Raw genomic sequence first — 22845 nt, 5'->3', positions numbered from 1 at the left:
CTCTTTCTTGCTGCCCCTGGTCGGTCTCGCTCTCTTGCTGACCCTGGTCGGTCTGTCTCTCTCTTTCTTGCTGCCCCTGGTCGGTCTGTCTCTCCCTCTCTTGCTGCCCCTGGTCGGTCTCTCTTGCTGTCCCTGGTCGGTCTGTCTGTCTCTCTCTTGCTGCCCCTGGTCTGTCTCTCTCTCGCTGCCCCTGGTCTGTGTGTGTGTGTGTGTGTGTGTGTGTGTGTGTGTGTGTGTGTGTGTGTGCGAGATGTGTGTCTCTCTGTCCCTGGTCTTTCTGTCTCCTCTCTTCCCCCATGTCTCCCAGTATCTCTCTGGCCCTGATCTCTCTCTGTCTCCTCATCTCTCTGTCTCCTATGTCTAGTTACGCCCTTGTCTTGGCGTATATATATATATATATATATATATATATATAATAGATGCACATGTCCGATTTCAGAAAACTACTGAATATCACTTGAACCAGGAAACTGTACTGCTGCTGGAAGTCAATCTTCCAGCATCCACCAATCTTAGAGGAACCTCCTGGTCCCTCTGCACCCATGGCTTCTCTCCCAGTGTGTCCCTGATTTCAGTGATTGGGAAGCCCAGTGGAGCTGGAGGCGCCCCCACCCCCTTCCACCCAGCACTCTGCTGCTGTTGAAAAGAGAAGCAGCCACCTGGGAAATGTAAATACACAATGAGCTGCCCCCAGTGTATTCCCATTGGCTGTTCCTCTCAGCAGCCACTGAGGAAATGTAAAAGCTGCAGAATGCTCTGCCCCATGCATGCGGTGTGGTCTGGTTAAAATGGGCGTGGCCTTGCCGGAAAAGACTACCTTACACCCCAGTTTTTGGCCCTGAACCAACAGACCTTGGCCACCACAGGGGAAAACAAATTTCAGCATATTAAGCCCCACACAATAATGCCCCCTGCACCATATGCACCCCACTGCAATGCCCGTGATACATTATGCCCTACAGTAAAGCTTCTACACGCTAGGTGTCATGCTCGTTGCCAGGGGTTTCATGGGTTGGGTGTCTCGCTCGTTGCCAGGGGGTTCATGCTCTGGGACGGGTGTCATACTCGTTGCCAGGGGTTAGTAATGCTTGTGTCCAGGGGTAATGCTTGTTGCCAGGGGTGTGTTACTGTTAAACATTTTTAAAAAATCAAATGTTTATTCTTACAGTGAAATTTTACATTTCTGAATTTAAAAAAATTAATTTAAAAAAAGCTATGAAATTCCATAGACAAAAAACCTTACGGTTTCACATGTCCCGTTAAGGCTTCTTACACATGATCTAGCATTTCAGAAACCTGTTGTAACTCTTCCACTCAAACTCCAAAAAGCAATGAAATTCCGATCATTAAGGCTGACGCCTTAATGGACGTGTTCCTTACGCAATACAGATATGGTATGCCATCACAGCCTGTGGGTAAGTGCAGATTTAGCACTCTCACAGAGTGAGATTGCCGTCACTCACACAATGGTGGAGCTGCTAATTCACAGCTTTGTGTGCTCATTGGAATACACACATGCAGTCTATGCAACTGAAGGTCTAAGCGGAAGACAAAGCTGCTCGGATGAGGTAAGAGTGTTGTTGATTGGAGGGAGGAGACAGAGCAGTGTGGATGGGGGAACAAAAGTGTGTAGATAGAGGGAAGACTAAGCAGCACTGATGGGGGGGGACAAAGAAACACGGGATAATTCAGACTGCAACAATTGCAGTCTGAATTAGATTGTGGGGTATGCACGCGCAATGGCCGCACTGCGCGTGTGTACCCCGGGAGCCCAGAGAGATGCTATCAGCATCTCACTGGCTGCGATCACCCTGCCTGATTGACAGGCAGAGGTGGTTGCGGGGAAGGAGGGGGGGTGCCAACGGTGTTAGAACACCATTGGCGGGGCATGGTCCGCACAATGGAGGCATTTCCGAGAGTGTCAAGAGTGCAGGAGCACGTAAGGTTAGATGATAGAGGGGGGGATATACTGAAACAGCTTAGTAAGAGGGAGGTTTTTTGGATTCATGCGTTAGAAACAATTAGTCCATTAGGACTGAATGAAAACTATGTTATAACCCCCTTTTTACATTAGGTGTACCACGGGGAACTCGCTTCGTGCGGCATTGTAGTCGGATCATTGATCCCTTTGCCCCACTGTGAGCTGAGCTCCTTATGGTATAGTGGAAGTCAGGTTGAAAGGGGTTAATTGGTAAGAACTGCCTTTGATGAACGTTAGCACATCTAAATGACTGAGACTCTTGGTGTTCCTTGAAATGATTTATTATGAAGTATCTGTTGCCAATCATTGTTCTATTTTATTTTATCTTACTCTATTTTGTTTATTCTATTCACTCTCTTTTAGGATGTATTGCGCTAATATGTAATACCTGGAGTAGCCGTATTGTTAACAATTTTAGTATTCTTAGTGTCTTTGCTGATCAACTTATAATTATATGATAGCTGTTATACAGTAGCAGACTATAATTAATAGTATATGAATGATTACTGGAAAAAGTGTTTTTGGAGAGATTGTATTGAATCTCTTAAAAGTATGTAAATTCTTGGTATCTATATGTATGCATAGAACCAGTTAACTTGAATGCCTCTAATCCCTGGAGACTACACAGGTGTATTTTTTTTAGTATAAATGAAGTGTGAGATAGTGCATAGCCACACCCCCTGACGAAGTCCATAGACGAAACGCGTTGGGCGTGACCTGTGGAGCTGGTGACAGACCGTCACAACCTGGTCTTGGTCCCGGTGAGAGAAGGACTATTCGCCTGTGACTCCCGATAGAGAGACGGAGGATCGGCTGTGTGAGAGAGCGGCTACGTGGCTTGATTACCATGTGAAGGACGGAACGCTTCATTTTAAACTGAGATGTATGTGAGCATTTGTTTTTAATAAATGGAATTGTAAACCTTTTACTCATACCTGCGCCCTCTACTCTTCTTCCGTTACATGTGCATTGGAATTAGTGGCTCTAATTCCTGAATTGAGGAAGCGGCAGCATACATCGTATAGAAAACGGGACACGGGACTTTCAAATTATCTACTGGATATGTGAAAAAGCAAAGTGTGTCCAATGCGCAGCTTTTTTACTGATATATATATATATATATATATATATATATATATATATATATAAATATAAGGTTCAATGATCATTCCCCAAAACCCAGACATATAAAAATGTTTAAAAAGATCCAATAAATGAGGATCTACAATTTTTTATTGAAAAGGTATCCAAAAATGTCCATATTTTATCGCCTACCAAAAACGCAAAGAGTTTAATTCAGAGATGGGCAATAAGTAGCCTTCCAGCTGCTTTGGACTATACATGCCAGCATGCCCTGCCACTGTTATACTATCAGGGAATGCTTAAATCATAGAAGGGCATGCTGGGATGTGTAGTCTCACAGCAGATGGAGGGTTAATTATTGCCCACCCCTGGCCCAGGGTCGCCCCATTGTTGCAGGGATAGATTTCCGGACGTAGCAAATTTTAAAATATGTAGAAACATTATTTAAAAAGAATGTATTTTTTTTTTACTTTCATATATTAAGGATGCCACTGCAGTATTACATTTACTTAATTATTTTACTTGGAAGGAAAGTTCTAAATGAGTGTGTACTGATGTACAAGCATTATTTGGGCGGAATCCAAACGTTTGTCCGCCAGCAGCCACTAGATGAAACCTAAACGGAACTATTCAATTGTTGCTCCGTTTGGGTGCGTTGGTTGCCAGTGTCTGCAAAATGTCCATGCAATTTTTTATATGTAGGAAAAATGAAAAGATCCTTTAAGTTTCAGATACGAGAACACGAGAAAGCCAATAAGAATAAGGCAGATACTCGGTAGGTATAGAAACCCACAGGTTGGGTATGGGTGACCGGCGTTAGGGATCCCGCCGGTCACCATACCAACGCTGGGATCCCGAAGTTTAGCTTGCCGGCTGGGGGAGGAGAGCGCAACCGAGTCCCTTGCGGGCTCGCTGTGCTTGCCACGCAGAGGGCTCGGTGGCTCACTGCGCTCTCACAGGTTCTGTTCCCATTCTACGGATGTTGTTGACACCCACGAGTGGGAATAGTCCCTGCCAGTTGTCGGGCTTGCAATCTCTCGGGAACCCGGCGTCGGTATAGCGACTGACGGTCTCCCAACCGCTGGTCACGTAACTACATCCTGAAACCCACAACTGTAATCCAAGTGTATTTATCTTGCAAGGCTATAAAACATGTTGTATTAACAGATAGGGGAAAGAATATTGATGTTTTACTGTCCCAAAGAGAGATGCTTTGGCTCTTATACCTTCACGTCTTAATGACTACTATGAACTAGACTCTTTTTTTATGATTAATTTTTACTTGTATTTATATTTGTTGTTATTATTTATATTATTTTATATTTTTCCTTGTTATATGTATTATATAATTTCAGGTACGATCTTTGGGGGTTCTATACAAAGGGGGTAATTTGATTGCCCCCGGTAATTATTTGCAGGCTAATTGTTCCCCTGGGACTATGCAATTAGCCACAAGTTAGCCTGACGCTGGCATTTATCAGGGTTTTTTTAGGTCCTAAAAACACTTTGATAATTGCCCTTTTGTTCACGATCGTGGCAGCAAAAACACATCGGACCGTGATTCACAAATTTTGTTTTTGCCTGAAAATAAGTAATTTTTCTGGTGCTAAAAATGGTCTTTAATTGAAATACATGAAAAAAAAAATGTGGTTAAGTCCTGTGTTTAGCGCTCACAGATTTTTCAAGGTTAGTTCAATTCTCCCTATTTTATTACTGTAAACTTTGTGTGTATTAACATATCTTATGTCATATTGTGAATGTATTTTGTTATGTCTGGACACTTATAATGAACTAGTTGCGATAAATAATAGTTTTCCATTATAAAGTACAGATGTACGGATGGTGTAATGGTTAGCATTACTGCCTCACAGCACTGAGGTCATGGGTTTGATTCCCACCATGGCGCTAACTGTGGGGAGTTTGTATATTCTCGCCGTACTTGCGTGGGTTTCCTCTGGGTACGCCGGTTCCCTCCCACAATCCACACATATACTGGTAGGTTAATTGGCTCCCAACAAAATTAACCCTAACATGAATGTGTGTGCGTGTACATGTGATAGGGAATATAGATTGTAGGCTCCACTGGGGCAGGGTCTGATGTGAATGGCCAAATATTCTCTGTACAGCGCTGCGGAATATGTGTGCGCTATATAAATATCTCATAATAAGTTATAAGATGTGTCCACATACACCTTTCCTTTATGCTGCCATGCATGGCATGGCTTGGAATGCCATACAGACTATGAAATTTATCCATGCTTTGTGATTTTTTTTTAATTTGCTTCTTTAATATGCTACTTTATACATATTCTATTATGGAAAACAACATTTTTAAAATTCATTCACTTGCTACTCAGAGAAAAAAGCTTAGCCGTGATATGCATGACGTGCCAAATTTAGCAAAATTTTGCAAAATAGCTGGATTCATCAAGAATGATTCTTTTTCCATTGAGGTACTGTACTACGTGAAGCAATTCTCTAAATAGAGGGCTTTTATATTTACATCATATCTGGTTTGTTCAAATCTGGTTTAAACTTGGAACTATCTGACAATGTCTTTCACATTGAGCTGCAGTGCAGACTGGCTGGGGACTGGACACTCTGTTTAGTTCTGGTATTGTAGTTGACACTGCTTATAGCACTAATCATGGTCTGTACTGTAGATCTTTTTTCCATTCTCAGAAGTTTGATCCCAGAAGTCATGGTGCCACCATCTATGACTACTAGTATACAGATGGAGCCACGCTAACCGTGGCGCTGTTAGAGTTATTCCCTTATATCCATTTTAGAGACATATATTATATTTTACTATTACACATAGAAAGAATTGGTAATATTGGCTTCTGTAACCTGAGCCTAATTAACATCTCTACACTGTAGTCTTGGCTAGTTCGCATTTGAACAGACAATCCCAGCACATGGCCAGCTCAGTTCACTGATATAGCTAGCCCACATGCTGTTAAGACACACACTTCCTGTAGATGACACACACACAGGTTGAATGTACTACCTGAACAGCTGAAATCACAGAGCTCACTCACTCAGAATCAACCTAGCCTCCAGAAGCATGGATTGCTCATCACCAGGACCGATCTCCTTACTAAGGCTAAGTAATGTACACACATGGCTTAATGGCATAGAATAGTTAATTTGTAAATACATTTGACTTTAAGGTTAATGGTACTTGAGCAATTATGTGATTGTTATGTGTAGGTGATAATACTCTGTGAAATCTGTAATGGTAATTGGAACATTAGACAATCTGTAGCATAGCATTCCTGGTATGGTGATTTATAACAGATTGTAGTGGTTTTATATAGTGCATCTTGCTGAAATATAGAAGTCGACACATACTTCCTTTTATTTATTATTTATTACCAGTTATTTATATAGCGCACACATATTCTGCAGCGCTGAACAGAGAATATTTGCCATTTCACATCAGTCCCTGCCCCAGTGGAGCTTACAGTCTATATTCCCTATCACATGTACACACAGACACATTCACGCTAGGGTTAATTATTGCTGGGAGCCAATTAACCTACCAGTATATTTTGGGATTGTGGGAGGAAACCGGAGTACCCGGAGGAAACCCACGCAAGTACGGGGAGACTATACAAACTCCACACAGTTAGGGCCATGGTGGGAATCGAACCCATGACCTCAGTTCTGTGAGGCAGTAATGCTAACCATTACACCATCCGTACTTTTGTTACTGTAGTCATGTGCTTGTAGCAATGGCATGCTGATATTTGTGGTTACTTGGTGATCTGGTATTGGAAGGCTGAAAAGTTAGCATAATGTAGGATGTGGTTATTCCAAAGGTACAGACCGGGATTGGCATATAATTACAGGCAACATTATATAGCATAGCCAGCATACAATATGCTCTGGTTATTGAGATACTGTGTTGGCTTGGAATTGTGAAATGTAATTAGATGGCTTGGAATTGTAAAATCAGCACATATGCATTATGTTGAAGCTTATACATTCTGGAATATAGTGGAGTCTTTCAGAGATATGTAGTTTATATATGGCTTCTGCTATGTGACTTTATGGCCTAGAAAAGAATGCCATGTGTTTGAACTTGCAAACCTAAAATGGCTGCTGGCATTCCCTTTTGAACCATGTGTTATAGACTTTGGAATCATGGGAAATTTCCCAAAATGGAGTCTAGCTTCTGTCCCATGCAGTCTGTGGACCATGCAGTCACATGCTGTCGTCGTCCCCCCCCCCCCCCCACACACACACACACACACACAAACACACACACACACATAAACCAAAACCAATATTTCTTTAAGATAGATATTTTTCCAATATGTATCAATAAACCTAGGGTTCCATTTTATGCAATCTGTGATTTAGCCGAGTGCTTTGAGTGATATCTCCCCAGTAACAAATAAATACACACACACATACGCGTACAGTACATACATCTCTCACACTTATTTCATCCTGTTTCTTTCTTATATACTGTCGATTGAACCTATTATATGGTGACTTGCATTGTATTTGACCAATACTGTTTAATGATAAAAGTGAATTCTATGAGTAGCAATTGTTTGTTGAAATACATTCTTACGTTTTACATTCTATATGACTGGCGTGCATTCTTCCATGAACAGAATATTCCTAATGATTTAAAGGTATACATGTCTAGGTGCAACCTCTGCAGGTTTGTTATTAAAATGTACACAATTAGTGATGATTATTATAAATCACTAAAAGGTTAAAAATATACATTTGCTTCAATGATATGAAATATAGTACAGGTTGAGTATCCCATATCCAAATATTCCGAAATACGGAATATTCCGAAATACAGACTTTTTTGAGTGAGCGTGAGATAGTGAAACCTTTGTTTTTTGATGGCTCAATGTACACAAACTTTGTTTAATACACAAAGTTATAAAAAATAATGTATTAAAGGACCTTCAGGCTATGTGTATAAGGTGTATATGAAACATAAATGAATTGTGTGAATGTACACACACTTTGTTTAATGCACAAATTCATAAAAAATATTGGCTAAAATTGACTTCAGGCTGTGTGTATAAGGTGTATATGTAACATAAAAGCATTCTGTGCTTAGACTTAGGTCCCATCACCATGATATCTCATTATGGTGTACAATTATTCCAAAATACGGAAAAATCCGATATCCAAAATACCTCTGGTCCCAAGCATTTTGGATAAGGGATACTCAACCTGTAGCATAATACAAACAACAGAATCAGACAGAGAAAAGGAGGGGAATAAAAGAGAATAAAATACATATCCCTTATCAGGCGCCATCTGTTCCTGGGCGCGCCCGCCTAGGCGTGTCTATCGCAGCGTCTGCGTGACACGCACATGCCCCATTCACTACAATGGAAGCTTTCTCTGTGCACTCACGTAGTGGGGCTAGGAGCAAGATCGCCTAGTTCCACCGGGAGTGCACATTTGCGATGGAGCAGCACTAGATGAGCACGGCTCCATCTGTATGGTTATAGTTCTTTATAAGTACAGTATTCTGGAAATCTGGTTCGGACCATTTTGCTGTTTACCGGAATGTCATGCATAGATTTTACAAATCTTATTAATTCATTTGGTTATAAATATCCAGGTAGGATTAACCATTAAATCTGCCCTTGATAAATTCTAAGTGGTAGATTCAATTTAGAGCAAATTGAATAGCACCGGAAGGAGCTCCCGGACGAGAAGTAATAACACCGGAAGGAGCTCCCGAACGAGATGATATCAGGGACTAGAGGATTTCTTCTCGTAACCATTGCACCCTTCGAGCAGAAATCTGACAATACAGGGTTCGTGATGCTGTTTGTGCCCTTGCGCAGCGCCATCAACATCACCACAAGGCACTTTAGTCGTAGGTTGCCCATTCTTGCGACTAAATACCCTGTTTAGTTCAAGAGTATGGGCATTATCCGACTTAGCATTACGCTGAATTTAATTGCTCCGGGAGCACTGAAGTGAATCAACCACTAAACGATGCCATTAGTGCACTGGGACAAAACACACTGAAAATGGCGAATCTGGTACTATCCTTGGATTGGTTTGCAGCTAGTACCCAGGAGGACATGTGTGTCACATACGTGCATATATTTTATCCTTTTTGTGTGCATTTAAAAACACTACCTACATTTTAAATTTGATATTCTACACAATGGTTGGATTATGCTTTTTCTTTTTCATGAAAAGTACATTTCCTTGAATACATTACAGAAGTGTGGCACGTCTTGTCTTTGATTCACATAAGCATTACTTTATATAATCTGGTACAAGACCACATTTTCACTTGGAATGAAATTTTTGGATGCATTGCACTAGGAGGGACCCTTGTTTTATTTTGTTGTTTTTTTACAGTAGATACATGGCTAGGATGTAATGAAGTCCCAAGTGCTCTGTCTTGGAGTAACTCCTGACTACTCTCCCCCCTTCAAACCACAGATTCAGTACCTCTCACAAACTTGCATTTTTATCTCAAAATATTTCCAGAGCCTATTTCACCTAGGATGCCACTAAGACCTTTATCCATTCATTGGTCTTCTCCAGACTGGATTACTGTAATCTTCTCCTACAGTATGTGGCATCCCTGACAGATGGCTCTCTCCACTCCAATCTATCCTCAATGCTGCTGCCCGGCTCATCTTTCCCCCCAAATGTACTATGTCCACCTCCCCTCTCTTACAAGCCCTTGATTAGCTCCCCTTTCCCTTCAGAATCCAATTCAAGCTTCTCACACTCACTTACAAAGCTCTCACCTACTCCTCTCCCATTTACATCTCTGACCTTATCTCCCTTTACACTCTAGCCAGTCTTCTTTGCTCCACTAATGCACGCCACCTCTACGGTCTACTAATTACCTCCTCCCACTCCTAACTTCAAGATGTTTCTCTGAAATTCTCTACCTCTCACTCTCTTTCTCTCCACAAAACTTAAAACTGGGCTCTCAAGACCCACTCTTCGCAAGACTCTAATCCTAAACCCTCTGGCCCACACTCGCCGTCTACCCCATCTGTGTCACCCCTGCCTATCTGTCTGCATTTACAATGTAAGTTCTCATGAGCAGGACCCTCTTTCCTCATGTGCTTTTTGTTCTCTTACTTATACTATCTTATACTCTATACTCCCTTCAATGGCACCAAATCCCTTGGTTTTCTGCCACTCTAAAACTTATTTCAATGTTGTCTACTGATGCAGCTATGTTTATTTGTCCTATATGGTCTTGAACTGTAAGTCATTGTTTTCTTGTTTTTGCTTATTTTATGTTTATGTACAGTACTCTGTAATTGGGAGCTGCGTATCCATTGTGGTGCCATATAAATAAAGGTTAATAATACCAGCAACAGCAAACATATATATATATATATATCTATCTCAAAGCCTGGACTTAGCTTGGATGGAAATAGAGTAGGCAAAGGACTGCAATCTCACCCTAACATCTTATTCTCTCAACTGCAGGTAATCAAAACAATTACATCTCTCACCAGCTGCACAGTGAACTAGGATACTATTGCACTGCACTGTCTGTTTTGCTTAGGTAATCTGGAATTATTGTTATAAGCAGAATTTAGCCTGTTTACTTGTTAGATATTTGGGGAATTTGGGCTGGCCTCCTCCCCTATCATTATTTGTTTTAGCTTTTATTGCCCACCAGTGGGTGTTGGGCAATGGGTGGGATTTTAATCAGTGAACATATACCTTACACATGTTTGTATTAGTTCATATTAGAATATAGCAGGCTGTATAAGCCTGGCTGATTGATCCAGGGTGTAGAACTCTAAGGGAGTAGACTCAAAGGGAGAAGATATATAATTTTAATATCAAAGCCTGGACTTAAACTGGACGGAAAACTGAAAGAAAACATCAAACAACACGAATTACAACAGATGAACTACTTATCAATATTGACTGTATATGCAAATTTATCACCCTCCAACTTTCACTCTGTGAACACTATGCAACCCATTTGCAGGAAGGAACATAAGCATCAAGAACCAAAGAAGAAAAGTATGCCCTATCATGAGCACTCTTTGACACTTACACTCATTTCATCTCTGAAAGTCAAATACCACTAGGTATTTGGCCACTAAATATAAAATATAGCTTTTATTTTTTACATTAAAACATCTGAGAAATATAGTGCTAGTGAAAATTGTGAATATAATATATATGTGAATTAAAATGTTAAACCACTGTTGTCTCATTTGCTTTTCAATTCTACTGTTCTGTGAATGTTTCAATTATTGTAGAACGTAATAATTTGTTGCTAAATACCTCCTCCAGATACTATAAAAGATACATTTGTATCTGTCTGGGTATAGATTTGTGTCCGTTATGGCTAGAACCTTCCTAATCTTATTCAGGGTCCCACGTAACCTCAATATAGGCTTATTTATAATTTCTTCAATGTTGGCAGTGTGCGCATCACTGCACCATTGTATACCTTATGATGCCAATATACAGTAGAGGACCCTGCTATGAGGCGGTGAATGTGTGTCTCGTATGCAGACACTTCAAACACTCATCTATGTAAATGAGATATTCTCAATTCCTTCATTTATGTCTGTGTATTGTACCTTCAATCGGAACAACCATCACACTCCTATACTGTAGCCATTATTATAACACTACAGTACGTCTTATATACTTTCAATATCTGAATGAGTTTGTCTGTGTTTGACAATAAATATCACTTATTAATATAAGGTTTCTATTATTTTATATACAAAGTGATATATTCCATGTATTGTATGAATTGATTATACACAGTGAGGGAATGCTGGGTCCCATACTCATATTATCCATATGACTATGGTAGATCCCTACTGTCACGATCACGCACTTGATTGCTGATCTATATATTTGAACATAACGTTTACACTAAGCGGTGAGGAAACAGCTTCCTTAGGGGTCTATTTACTAAGCCTTGAATGGAGATAAATCCGACGGAGATAAAGTACCAGCCAATCAACACCTGCCATGTTACAGACTGGGATGGAAAAATGACAGTTAGGAGCCGATTGGCTGGTACTTTATCTCCAGTGACTTTATCGCCATCCAAGGCTTAGTAAATACACCCCTTAGATAGAAGTCTGTTCTGTTCCCCTGATACTGCACATCTCAGCACTATTCCCGTTAACCACGGTACTCCCACCCAAGATCTCTATGGGTCTGGGACTCCAGGTCCACAACAAAAAGGTCGACACACCTTAGGTCGATGCCATTTGGTCGACACACCTTAGGTCGACAAGGACAAAGGGTCGACAAGAACAAGGTCGACATGGAAAAAGGTCGACATGAGTTTTTTATGTTTTTTTGGTGTCGTTTTCTTCGTAGAGTGACCGGGAACCCCAATTAGTGCACCGCGTCCCCTCGCATGGCTCGCTTCGCTCGGCACAGATTACCGTTCCAATCGTAGTCCACATGGATCGTTAAATATGAAAAGGTTCCAAAAAAGGAAAAAATCGTGAAAAACTCATGTCGACCTTTTGTCCATGTCGACCTTTTGTCCATGCCGACCTAAGGTGTGTCGACCAATTGACGTTGACCTAAGGTGTGTCGACCTTTTTGTTGTCGACCTGGAGTCCGGATACCGATCTCTATATGCGTATTCAGCAGTCTCTTTTATTCAATTGCCGTCTCCTGCTGGGATTGAGTACTGCTTTCATAGGGTGCATAGATGTCTCTAAGTTATCATGACCGTATGTGACACACTGTTCTATGTGTCACAATACCGTGTGAATCTAGTTGATCAATTACTAATATAAGGAGACCAATGGATAATATAGCATTTATACTCAGTGCTATATTTATGATTCAGATGATATAGTGAGGTGCATTCACCCGCGGTGTTGGTGTTGGGCTCCTACTACCCTCTAGCTACTCATACCAACTCATACCACCAGAACCATCCCTTACATTCTCTACATTTGCGGTCCATGACATACGCCTCTTCCAACCTGTTCATCTTTGAGTAGCTGTCATTTACCGCCCCCATGGCATGCCCTCCAAATTACTTGACAATTTTGCTTCCTCTCTTCTGACACTCCCTCCATTATCCTAGGTGATTTCAACATCCCTATCCACAACCCCACAAAATCACCTGCTTCTAAACTCCTTAACCTCACCTCTTCTCTTGGTCTATCCCAGTGGACCTCCTCCCCCCTCCCATGTGAGTGGAAGCTCACTGGATCTTGTCTTCACTCACCGCTGTGAGCTTCCTGATTTCTCCAACTCCCTGTTCCCCCTCTCTGACGATCACCTGCTCACTTTTACCCTCTCTCTATCTGCTTCTCCATCTTTACCACCTAAGACTACCATCACAAAGCATAACACTGAGGCTATCGACACCACTTCCCGATCTGACTCACTGCTCTCTCCTATTCTCTCTCTTTCCTGCCCTGAAGATACTTCACTATACAATGCATCCCTTACCTCTGCTCTTGACTCTGTCACCCCACCAACCACTATTCACCCTCGCAGATCGACACCTCAACCCTGGCACACCAAATGCACCAGATATCTGCAAAAATGCTCACGTACCAATGAGCGACAGAGGAGGAAATCACACTCTACACGTAGACTTCATCCACTACAAATGTATGCTCTCATCCTACTTTGCTGCCCTTACCCTCTCTAAACAATCTTACTTCAAAAACCTCATCTCCTCCTAATCCTCAAACACCCGGCTCCTCTTTGACACTGTCGACTCGCTCCTCTGCCCACCCCCGCCTCAACTCCCCTCTTTACTTTATGCTCTTGACTTTGCCACCTACTTCACATCCAAAATTTACTCCATTCGTCAAGACATAACATCTTACCAGAACCTGAGCAAACCCCCTCTCCTTCCCTCCTACCAACTCTTGATATCTTTCTCCCCTGTATATGGAGAGGAAGTCATGGTCCTCACCCGGTCCTCTCCCCACCTCCCCACTTGACCCTATTCCCTTCTCTGCTTCCTCTCTTCTTCTGCCTGGTCCCATCTTGCCCATCTACTCAATCTCGCCCTCTCATCAGGCACTGTCTCTTCTACCTTCAAGCATGCACTTGTCTCCCTTATTTTTAAAAAACCTACCCTTGAAACAACCAATTTCTCCAACTACCGACCCATCTCTCTTCTTCCTTTTGCCTCCAAACTCCTTGAGCGTATTGTCTACAACCGCCTCACTGTCTTTCTTTCTTCCCACTCACTGCTTGACGCTTTCCAGTCTGGTTTCCATCCTCAGCACTCCACTGAAACTGCCCTCACCAAAGTCTGCAATGACCTCCTTGCTGCTAAATCCAGGGGTCACTACTGTCTGCTTATTCTCCTTGTCCTCTCTGCTGATTTTGACACTGTAGACCACCCTCTCCTCCTGCAAATCCTTTACTCCCTTGGTATGCATGATACTGCTCTATCCTGGCTGTCCTCCTACCTTTCTGACCATTCCTTCTCTGTCTCCTCTCATGACTCCACCTCCCCCCCACTTCCTCTACCAGTAGGTGTCCGCCAAGTTTCTGTTCTTGGACCTCTCCTTTTCTCTCTCTACACATCCTCATTAGGTATGCTCATTAGCTCTTTTGTCTTAAAATATCTCTATGCTGACGATACTCAAATCTAACTTTCCTCCCCTGACCTCTCCCCTGCTCTCCTCACTCGAAACTCCAACTTTTCTATCTGCTATCTTCTGGATGTCCCAGCGCTTTCTTACACTTAACATGTCTAAAGACTGAGCTGATCATCTTCCCTCCCTCCTGTATAACCTCACCTCCCACAATTTCATTATCCATCGATAGCACAACTATCGCATCTAGCCCTAAAATGCGATGTCTTGGAGTAATCCTTTACTCCTCTGTCTCCTTCAAACCACACATTCAGAACCTCTTACAAACCTGCCATTTCCATCTCAACAACATCTCCAGGATCAAACCCTTTCTCACCCAGGACGCTACTAAGACCCTCATCCACTCATTGGTCATCCCCAGATTGGACTACTACAATCTCCTCCTATCTGGCCTCCCTCAAAAATGCCTCTCTCCACTCCAATCTATCCTCAATGCTGCAGCCCATCTCATCTTCCTCACCAAACGTACTACATCCACATCCCCTCTCTTGCAGGACCTTCACTGGCTACCCTTCCCATTCAGAATCCAATTCAAGCTTCTCACACTCGCCTACAAAGCCCTCACACACTCTTCTCCCTCTTACATCTCTGACCTGATCTCTCTTTACATTCCCACCCGTTCTCTTCGCTCTGCTAATGCACGCCGTCTCTCCTGCCAACTGATTACCTCCTCCCACTCCTATCTACAAGATTTTGCACATGCTGCTCCCTATCTCTGGAATGCTCTACCTCTCCCCATACGACTGTCCACCTCTCTACAAAACTTCAAACAGGCTCTCAAGACCAACTTCTTCAACAAACCCAGCCAACTCTCCTCCTAACCCTCTTGTCTATGCTCACTTTCTACCGGTTCTGTGTCACCCCGGTCTGTTAGCCCATCACCTTTTAGATTGTAAGCTCACAAGAGCAGGGACTTCTTTCCCCATGTGCCTTTCCTTTTCTTACTTACACTATCTTATACTCCATACCTTCTTTGATGGCACCTAACCCCGTGTCTTATATACCTGTCCTATATTGTCTTGAACTGTAAGTGCTGTTTTCTTATTTGCTCATTTGATTATGTACTGTGTAATGGGCGCTGCAGATCCCTTGTGGCTCCATATAAATAAAGGATTTTTTTTATATATATATATATATATATATATATATATATATAAAAAATAATATTAATATGAGAACAAAGTCTACAGCTATGTCATAAACTATCTATTCGAGAACACTAATAACTAGTACTAATTGTGTTCTTGTGCAGTACCTGTGCTATTTTTATGCTGCTGTAAAGTAGCCACATAACAATTAGTTATGAGCAGAGCAATGAAAACCTCTCGTGGACTTTCTACCATTTATATCTTACCACTGTAAAAAATATATATATATTTTTTTATAATTTTTCATGTTATAAATTATTTAGTCCGGGATTTTTCCTTACCTCAAGAAGGCTGGTCAATAACTTTACACAGGTTGTCATTGGCTCTGTCAGTGGGCAATGTGAGCTCCATCCTGGCAATGATGTGACATGAACCATACCTCTCAGTGTTCTGGCCAAAGATGGAAGCCCATAAAAATGTGGCGCATCTGACACTTTCAAACAGTGTAACAATTGCTGGGCTAGTTGTGTCCTGAATGATCCAGCGAGAATCAAACATTTCCTAATGAATGAAGAGGACTTGTTAGAAATTAGTAAATAAATGAAAATATATAAAGTATTTATTGGTGTTGCATTGGTGGTGAAGCAGTGTTTTTTTTATAGTACTAACAAATCTTTGCAAGTAAACTACTGACACCCAAACTACCACAGCTGAGTTACTGGATCATATAAACTCTTTAAGCGGGATGCATACCTTAGGTTGATGGTCACTTTGTGTACAATGACAGTTCAAGCATTTTAATTTTAAACATGCATCGAAAAAGCATTTTCTAAGATGCGGATGTGTCGTCATACATCTTGCTTCAATATGCCATGCAGCAGGAGATGCCTGTCGTGAGTGAGCCGAGGTACTAGCATTGGGCATCTTTTTTCCCAGAAGTGCATCTTATAATATGCACAAGCAGTCTCTGCTGATGACTTGATTGCACCAAGCATCTTTTTGTGTAACTTTTGCCATTAAAATGTATCTTATTCGCAAAATGATGCAAAAGCAGTTTATGCTGATTAAAATGATATGCGGCATGCCTATATTTTCTGTGTGTCTGTGGCTATAACTGCATACAAAATTGTGCGTTGCAGTTTTCTAGGAAAACACTGTAAAGTACCATTTCTTATGCAGATACAGCTGTGGTCGTACGCAGAATATATAGTCATGCCATATATCATTTTAATCGGCATAAGCTGCTTGTGAATCCTATTGGCATCGTTTTGTGAATAACACGCATTTTAATGGCAAAAGTGGTACAAAAAGATGCTTTGTGAAATCAAGTCATTCCACGGCTAGATGTATAATGAGTACACAGTAAAAATTCTTAAAGTACAGATGTGTCCTGATACATCTAGCCTCAATAAATCATGCAGCGGCAGATGCCTGTTGTGAGTGAGCTGACAGGTCCCATGAAACTCTGCCAAAGTTGGGTGTCATTTCTTTCCAAAAAATGTATTACAATGCAATTAGGACGCATGAGAAGACTGAGCTGATTTATTTGAAATACCTGTAAGACTCTTGTATATCTGTGTGACCATGTATGTATATGAAGCACAACATAACTTGGTATGGATAAAACAACAGCCGCTGCATCATAGCAGTTTGTATGCAGATTCAGAGACTCCGTCACACACAATGGGGTGTGTTCAATGCTTGTCGGACAATGCAGTATTCAATCCTGTCGGATTTGGCTGTTCCCGACAATGTCAATGCGACTTTTTTTTAAGTCGCATTGACACTGGGGGTAATTCTGAGTTGATCGCAGCAGCAATTTTGTTAGCAGTTGGGCAAAACCATGTGCACTGCAGGGGGGGGGGCAGATATAACATTTGCAGAGAGAGTTAGATTTGGGTGGGTTATATTGTTTCTGTGCAGGGTAAATACTGGCTGCTTTATTTTTACACTGCAATTTAGATTTCAGTTTGAATACACCACACCCAAATCAAACTCTCTCTGCACATGTTATATCTGTCCCCCTTGCAATGCACATGGTTTTGCCCAACTGCTAACAAAATTGCTGCTGCGATCAACTCAGAATTAGGCCCACTGTCGGAAACGGGACTAAAACCTGACGGATTTGGCTGCGAAACGGACAAAACACGTGGATCGGCAGCTTAAGCCGCTGATCCACGTGCTTTCCAACAAGTTGGATAAACGGGGGTATGACTGAATAGGTCGAATCTGGATTCGACCTTAAACTCCCGTTAATCTGACAAGTCGGAAAATCTGACTTGAATTGAAAACACCCCAAAATGCCAAAAAGATGCCCAATGCTACCTGAGTCTCAAGGAGGGGCTGTTTGGTGTGACTGCAGCAAAAATGTATGAGGACACAGCTGTAATATTTTTATGGCATTAAGAGAGTAATGCCGGCATTCTGCTGATAATCTCATCACTGTCAACAAAGTGATCATTAATATAAAAAAAAAAAAAATAGTAAAGTCACAAGGCACTCAAATAAAGGCAAGCAGCCATTTGTAATAGGAAATACTATGGGGGGAAAAATGAGATTTTAAACCTACCGGTAAATCTCTTTCTCCTAGTCCGTAGAGGATGCTGTGGACTCCATAAGGACCATGGGGTATAGACGGGCTCCGCAGGAGACATGGGCACCAATAAAGAACGTTTAGTATGGGTGTGCACTGGCTCCTCCCTCTATGCCCCTCCTCCAGACCTCAGTTAGAGAACTGTGCCCAGAGGAGATGGACAATACGAGGAAAGGATTTTGTTAATCTAAGGGCAAGATTCATACCAGCCCACACCAGTCATACCATATAACCTGGAATACCCAAAGCCAGTTAACAGTATGAACAAACAACAGCACCGGTCCAAGACCGATTCCAACTGTAACATAACCCTTATGTAAGCAACAACTATATACAAGTCTTGCAGATCTTCCGCACTGGGACGGGCGCCCAGCATCCTCTACGGACTAGGAGAAATAGATTTACCGGTAGGTTTAAAATCTTATTTTCTCTTACGTCCTAGAGGATGCTGGGGACTTCGTAAGGACCATGGGGTTTATACCAAAGCTCCCAATCGGGAGGGAGAGTGCGGATGACTCTGTAGCACCAAGTGAGCAAATGCTAGGTCCTCATCAGCCAGGGTATCAAACTTGACGAATTTAGCAAAAGTGTTTGAACCCGACCAAGTTGCCGCTCGGCAAAGCTGTAATGCCGAGACGCCTCGGGCAGCCGCCCAAGAAGAGCCCACCTTCCTAGTGGAATGGGCCTTTACTGAATGTGGCAACGGCAATCCAGCCGTAACATAAGCATGCTGAATCGTGTTACAGATCCAGCGAGCAATAGTCTGCTTTGAAGCAGGTGCGCCAATCTTGTTGGCTGCATACAGGACAAACAGAGCCTCTGTTTTCCTAATTCTAGCCGTCCTGGCTACATAAATCTTTAAGGCCCTGACTACATCCAGGGACATGGAATTCTCCAAGTCACTCGTAGCCACAGGCACCATGATAGGTTGGTTCATATGAAAAGAAGACACCACCTTAGGTAAAAATTGAGGACGAGTCCTCAATTCTGCTCTATCCACATGAAAAATCAAGTAGGGGCTCTTGTGAGACAATGCCGCCAATTCAGACACCCGCCTTGTCGAAGCTAAGGCCAATAACATGACCACCTTCCAGGTGAGAAGTTTCAACTCAACCGTTTTAAGGGGTTCAAACCAGTGTGACTTAAGGAACTGTAACACCACGTTCAGGTCCCATGGCGCCACTGGGGCCACAAAAGGAGGCTGGATGTGTAGCACTCCCTTCACAAAAGTCTGGACTTCTGGAATAGAAGCCAATTCCTTCTGAAAGAATATCGATAAGGCCGAAATCTGTACCTTAACAGAGCCTAACTTCAGGCCCATATCCACTCCTGTCTGTAGAAAGTGGAGAAAACGGCCCAGGTGGAAATCTTCCGTAGGAGCATTCTTGGCTTCACACCAAGATACATACTTCCTCCAGATACGGTGATAATGTTTCGCCGTCACCTCCTTCCTAGCCTTTATTAGAGTAGGTATGACCTCCCCCGGAATACCATTCTCAGCTAGGATCCGGCATTCAACCGACATGCCGTCAAACTTAACCGCGGTAAGTCTTGGAACGTGCAGGGGCCCTGCTGTAACAGGTCCTCCCTTAGTGGAAGAGGCCAAGGATCTTCTGCGAGCATCTCCTGAAGATCCGAGTACCAGGCCCTTCGAGGCCAGTCTGGAACAATGAGTATTGTCTGTACTCTTTTCCGTCTTATGATTCTCAACACCTTTGTGATGATAGGCAGAGGAGGAAACACATAGACCGACTGGAACACCCATGGCGTAACCAGAGCGTCTACTGCTATTGCCTGAGGGTCCCAGGACCTGGCACAGTACCTCCGAAGCTTCTTGTTGAGGCGTGACGCCATCATGTCTATTTGAGGAACTCCTCAGAGACCCGTTATCTCTGCAAATACTTCTTGATGAAGTCCCCACTCTCCTGGATGGAGATCGTGTCTGCTGAGGAAGTCTGCTTCCCAGTTGTCCACTCCCGGAATGAAGACAGCTGACAGAGCGCTTACATGTTTTTCCGCCCAGCGAATAATCCTGGTGGCTTCCGCCATCGCGACTCTGCTCCTTGTCCCGCTTTGGCGGTTCACATGAGCCACGGCTGTGACATTGTCTGATTGAATCAGAACCGGTAGGTTGCGAAGAAGATCCTCCGCTTGTCGAAGGCCGTTGTATATGGCCCTTAATTCCAGCCCGTTGATGTGCAGACAGGACTCCTGGCTTGACCATAGTCCTTGAAAGTTTCTTCCTTGGGTGACTGCTCCCCATCCTCGGAGGCTCGCGTCCGTGGTTAGCAGAACCCAGTCCTGAATGCCGAACCTGCGACCCTCTAGAAGGTGAGCACTTTGCAACCACCATAGGAGAGACACCCCGGCCCTGGGGGACAGTGTTATTTTCTGATGTATTTGTAGATGGGACCCGGACCACTTGTCCAGAAGGTCCCATTGAAACGTCCTTGCATGGAACCTGCCGAAGGGAATGGCCTCGTAGGCTGCCACCATTTTCCCCAGAACTCGAGTGCATTGATGAACTGACACTCTTTTTGGCTTTAGCAGGTCTCTGACCATGTTCTGGAGGTCCTGGGCTTTTTCCAACGGGAGAAAAACCTTCTTTCGTTCCGTGTCTAGTATCATGCCTAGGAACGGTAGTCGAGTTGTTGGAGCCAACTGTGACTTTGGCAGATTGAGAATCCAACCGTGTTGCAGGAGCACTCTTAGAGAGAGTGACATATTCTTCAGTAATCGATCTTCTGATCTCGCCTTTATCAGGAGATCGTCCAAGTATGGGATAATTGTGACTCCTTGCCTGCGCAGGATCACCATAAATTCCGCCATTATCTTGGTAAAAATCCTCGGGGCCGTTGAAAGCCCAAACGGCAACGTCTGAAACTGGAAATGACAATCCTGTACCGCAAATCTCAGGTACTCCTGATGAGCGGGATATATGGGGACATGAAGGTAAGCATCCTTTATGTCCAGTGACACCATAAAATCCACCCCTTCCAGGCAGGCTATTACAGCTCGGAGTGATTCCATCTTGAATTTGAAACATTTCAAGTACAGATTTAGGGATTTTAGATTTAAAATGGGTCTGACCGAACCATCCGGCTTCAGGACCACAAAGAGGGTCGCATAGTACCCTTTTCCCTGTTGGCTCAGGGGAACCCCTATAATCACTTGCTGTTGACACAGCGTTTGAATTGCAGCTAACACTACTTCCCACTCTGGGGTAGAAGCTGGTAAGGCCGACTAGAAAAATCGGCGTGGTGGCACCTCTTCGAATTCCAGCTTGTAGCCTTGGGAAACTATCTCCATCGCCCAAGGATCTACGTCTGACCGAACCCAGACCTGGCTGAAGAGTCGAAGGCGTGCCCTCACCGATGCGGACTCCAACAGGGGAGCCCCAGCGTCATGCGGTGGATTTTGTAGAAGCCGGGGAGGACTTCTGTTCCTGGGAACCCGCCGCGGCAGGTATTCTTTTCCCTCTACCCTTACCTCTGGCAAGGAAGGAGGAGCCCCGACCTCTTCTGGGCTTTTGCGACCGAAAGGACTGCATCTGATGCTGTGGAGTTTTCTTTTTCTGTTGGGGAACAAAAGGTAAAAAGGTAGATTTACCTGCGGTAGCTGTGGAAACCAGATCCGCGAGCCCATCCCCAAACAACGCATCACCCTTATAGGGTAAAACCTCCATATGCTTTTTTGAATCTGCATCACCCGTCCATTGGCAGGTCCATAAGGATCGTCTCGCTGAAATAGCCATGGCATTGGCTCTGGTACCCAATAATCCAATGTCTCTTTGAGCGTCTCTCATATATAAGACTGTGTCTTTAATATGTGCTAAAGTTAGCAAAATAGTATCCCTATCTAGGGTATCAAGGTCAGCTGACAGGGTATCTGTCCAAGCTGCAACCGCACTACATACCCATGCCGACACAATTGCCGGTCTAAGTAAAGTACCAATATGTGTATAAACAGACTGTAATGTAGTCTCCTGCCTGCGGTCCGCAGGGTCCATGAGGGCCGCTGTATCTGGAGACGGCAGCGCCACCTTCTTGGACAGGCGTGTCAGAGCCTTGTCCACTATGGGAGATGATTTCCAACGTGCCCTGTCCTGTGTAGGGAAAGGGTACGCCATAAGAACCATTTTGGGAATCTGAAGTCTCTTATCTGGAGATTCCCAATCTTTTTCAAATAACTCATTAAGTTCATGAGATGGAGGAAAGTTTACCACAGGTTTCTTTTCCTTATACATGCGCACCCTCGTGTCGGGAACAGAGGGGTCGTCTGTGATATGCAAAACATCTTTAATTGCAATAATCATATACTGAATAGTTTTTGCCACCCTAGGGTGCAATCTAGCATCATCTTAGTCGACACTGGAATCAGAGTCCGTGTCGGTATCTGTGTCCACAATTTGTGACCAGGTACGCTTGTGAGACCCTGACGGGCCCTGTGAGTCGGTTTAATCCATGGATTGACCCCCTGATGTTTCCCTGG

At 43.2% G+C, this 22845-nt stretch overlaps 1 protein-coding gene across 3 annotated transcripts in view; it reads right to left on the bottom strand.

The window, feature by feature from the left end:
• Positions 1-22845, bottom strand: part of RTTN (rotatin) — a 660131-nt gene that overhangs the window by 265978 nt on the left and 371308 nt on the right. For all 3 annotated transcript variants that reach the window (XM_063923387.1, XM_063923386.1, XM_063923388.1), the window contains exon 29: positions 16103-16322. In XM_063923387.1, the coding sequence (XP_063779457.1) occupies positions 16103-16322 (220 nt within the window). The remainder of the gene's footprint in view (positions 1-16102; positions 16323-22845) is intronic.

Source organism: Pseudophryne corroboree, chromosome 5 (genome assembly GCF_028390025.1).
Source record: "Pseudophryne corroboree isolate aPseCor3 chromosome 5, aPseCor3.hap2, whole genome shotgun sequence".
In the NCBI taxonomy this organism is placed as follows: domain Eukaryota; kingdom Metazoa; phylum Chordata; class Amphibia; order Anura; family Myobatrachidae; genus Pseudophryne; species Pseudophryne corroboree.
The sequence above is the reverse complement of the archived record's forward strand: the minus strand, read 5'-3'. Positions and strand labels throughout refer to the sequence as shown.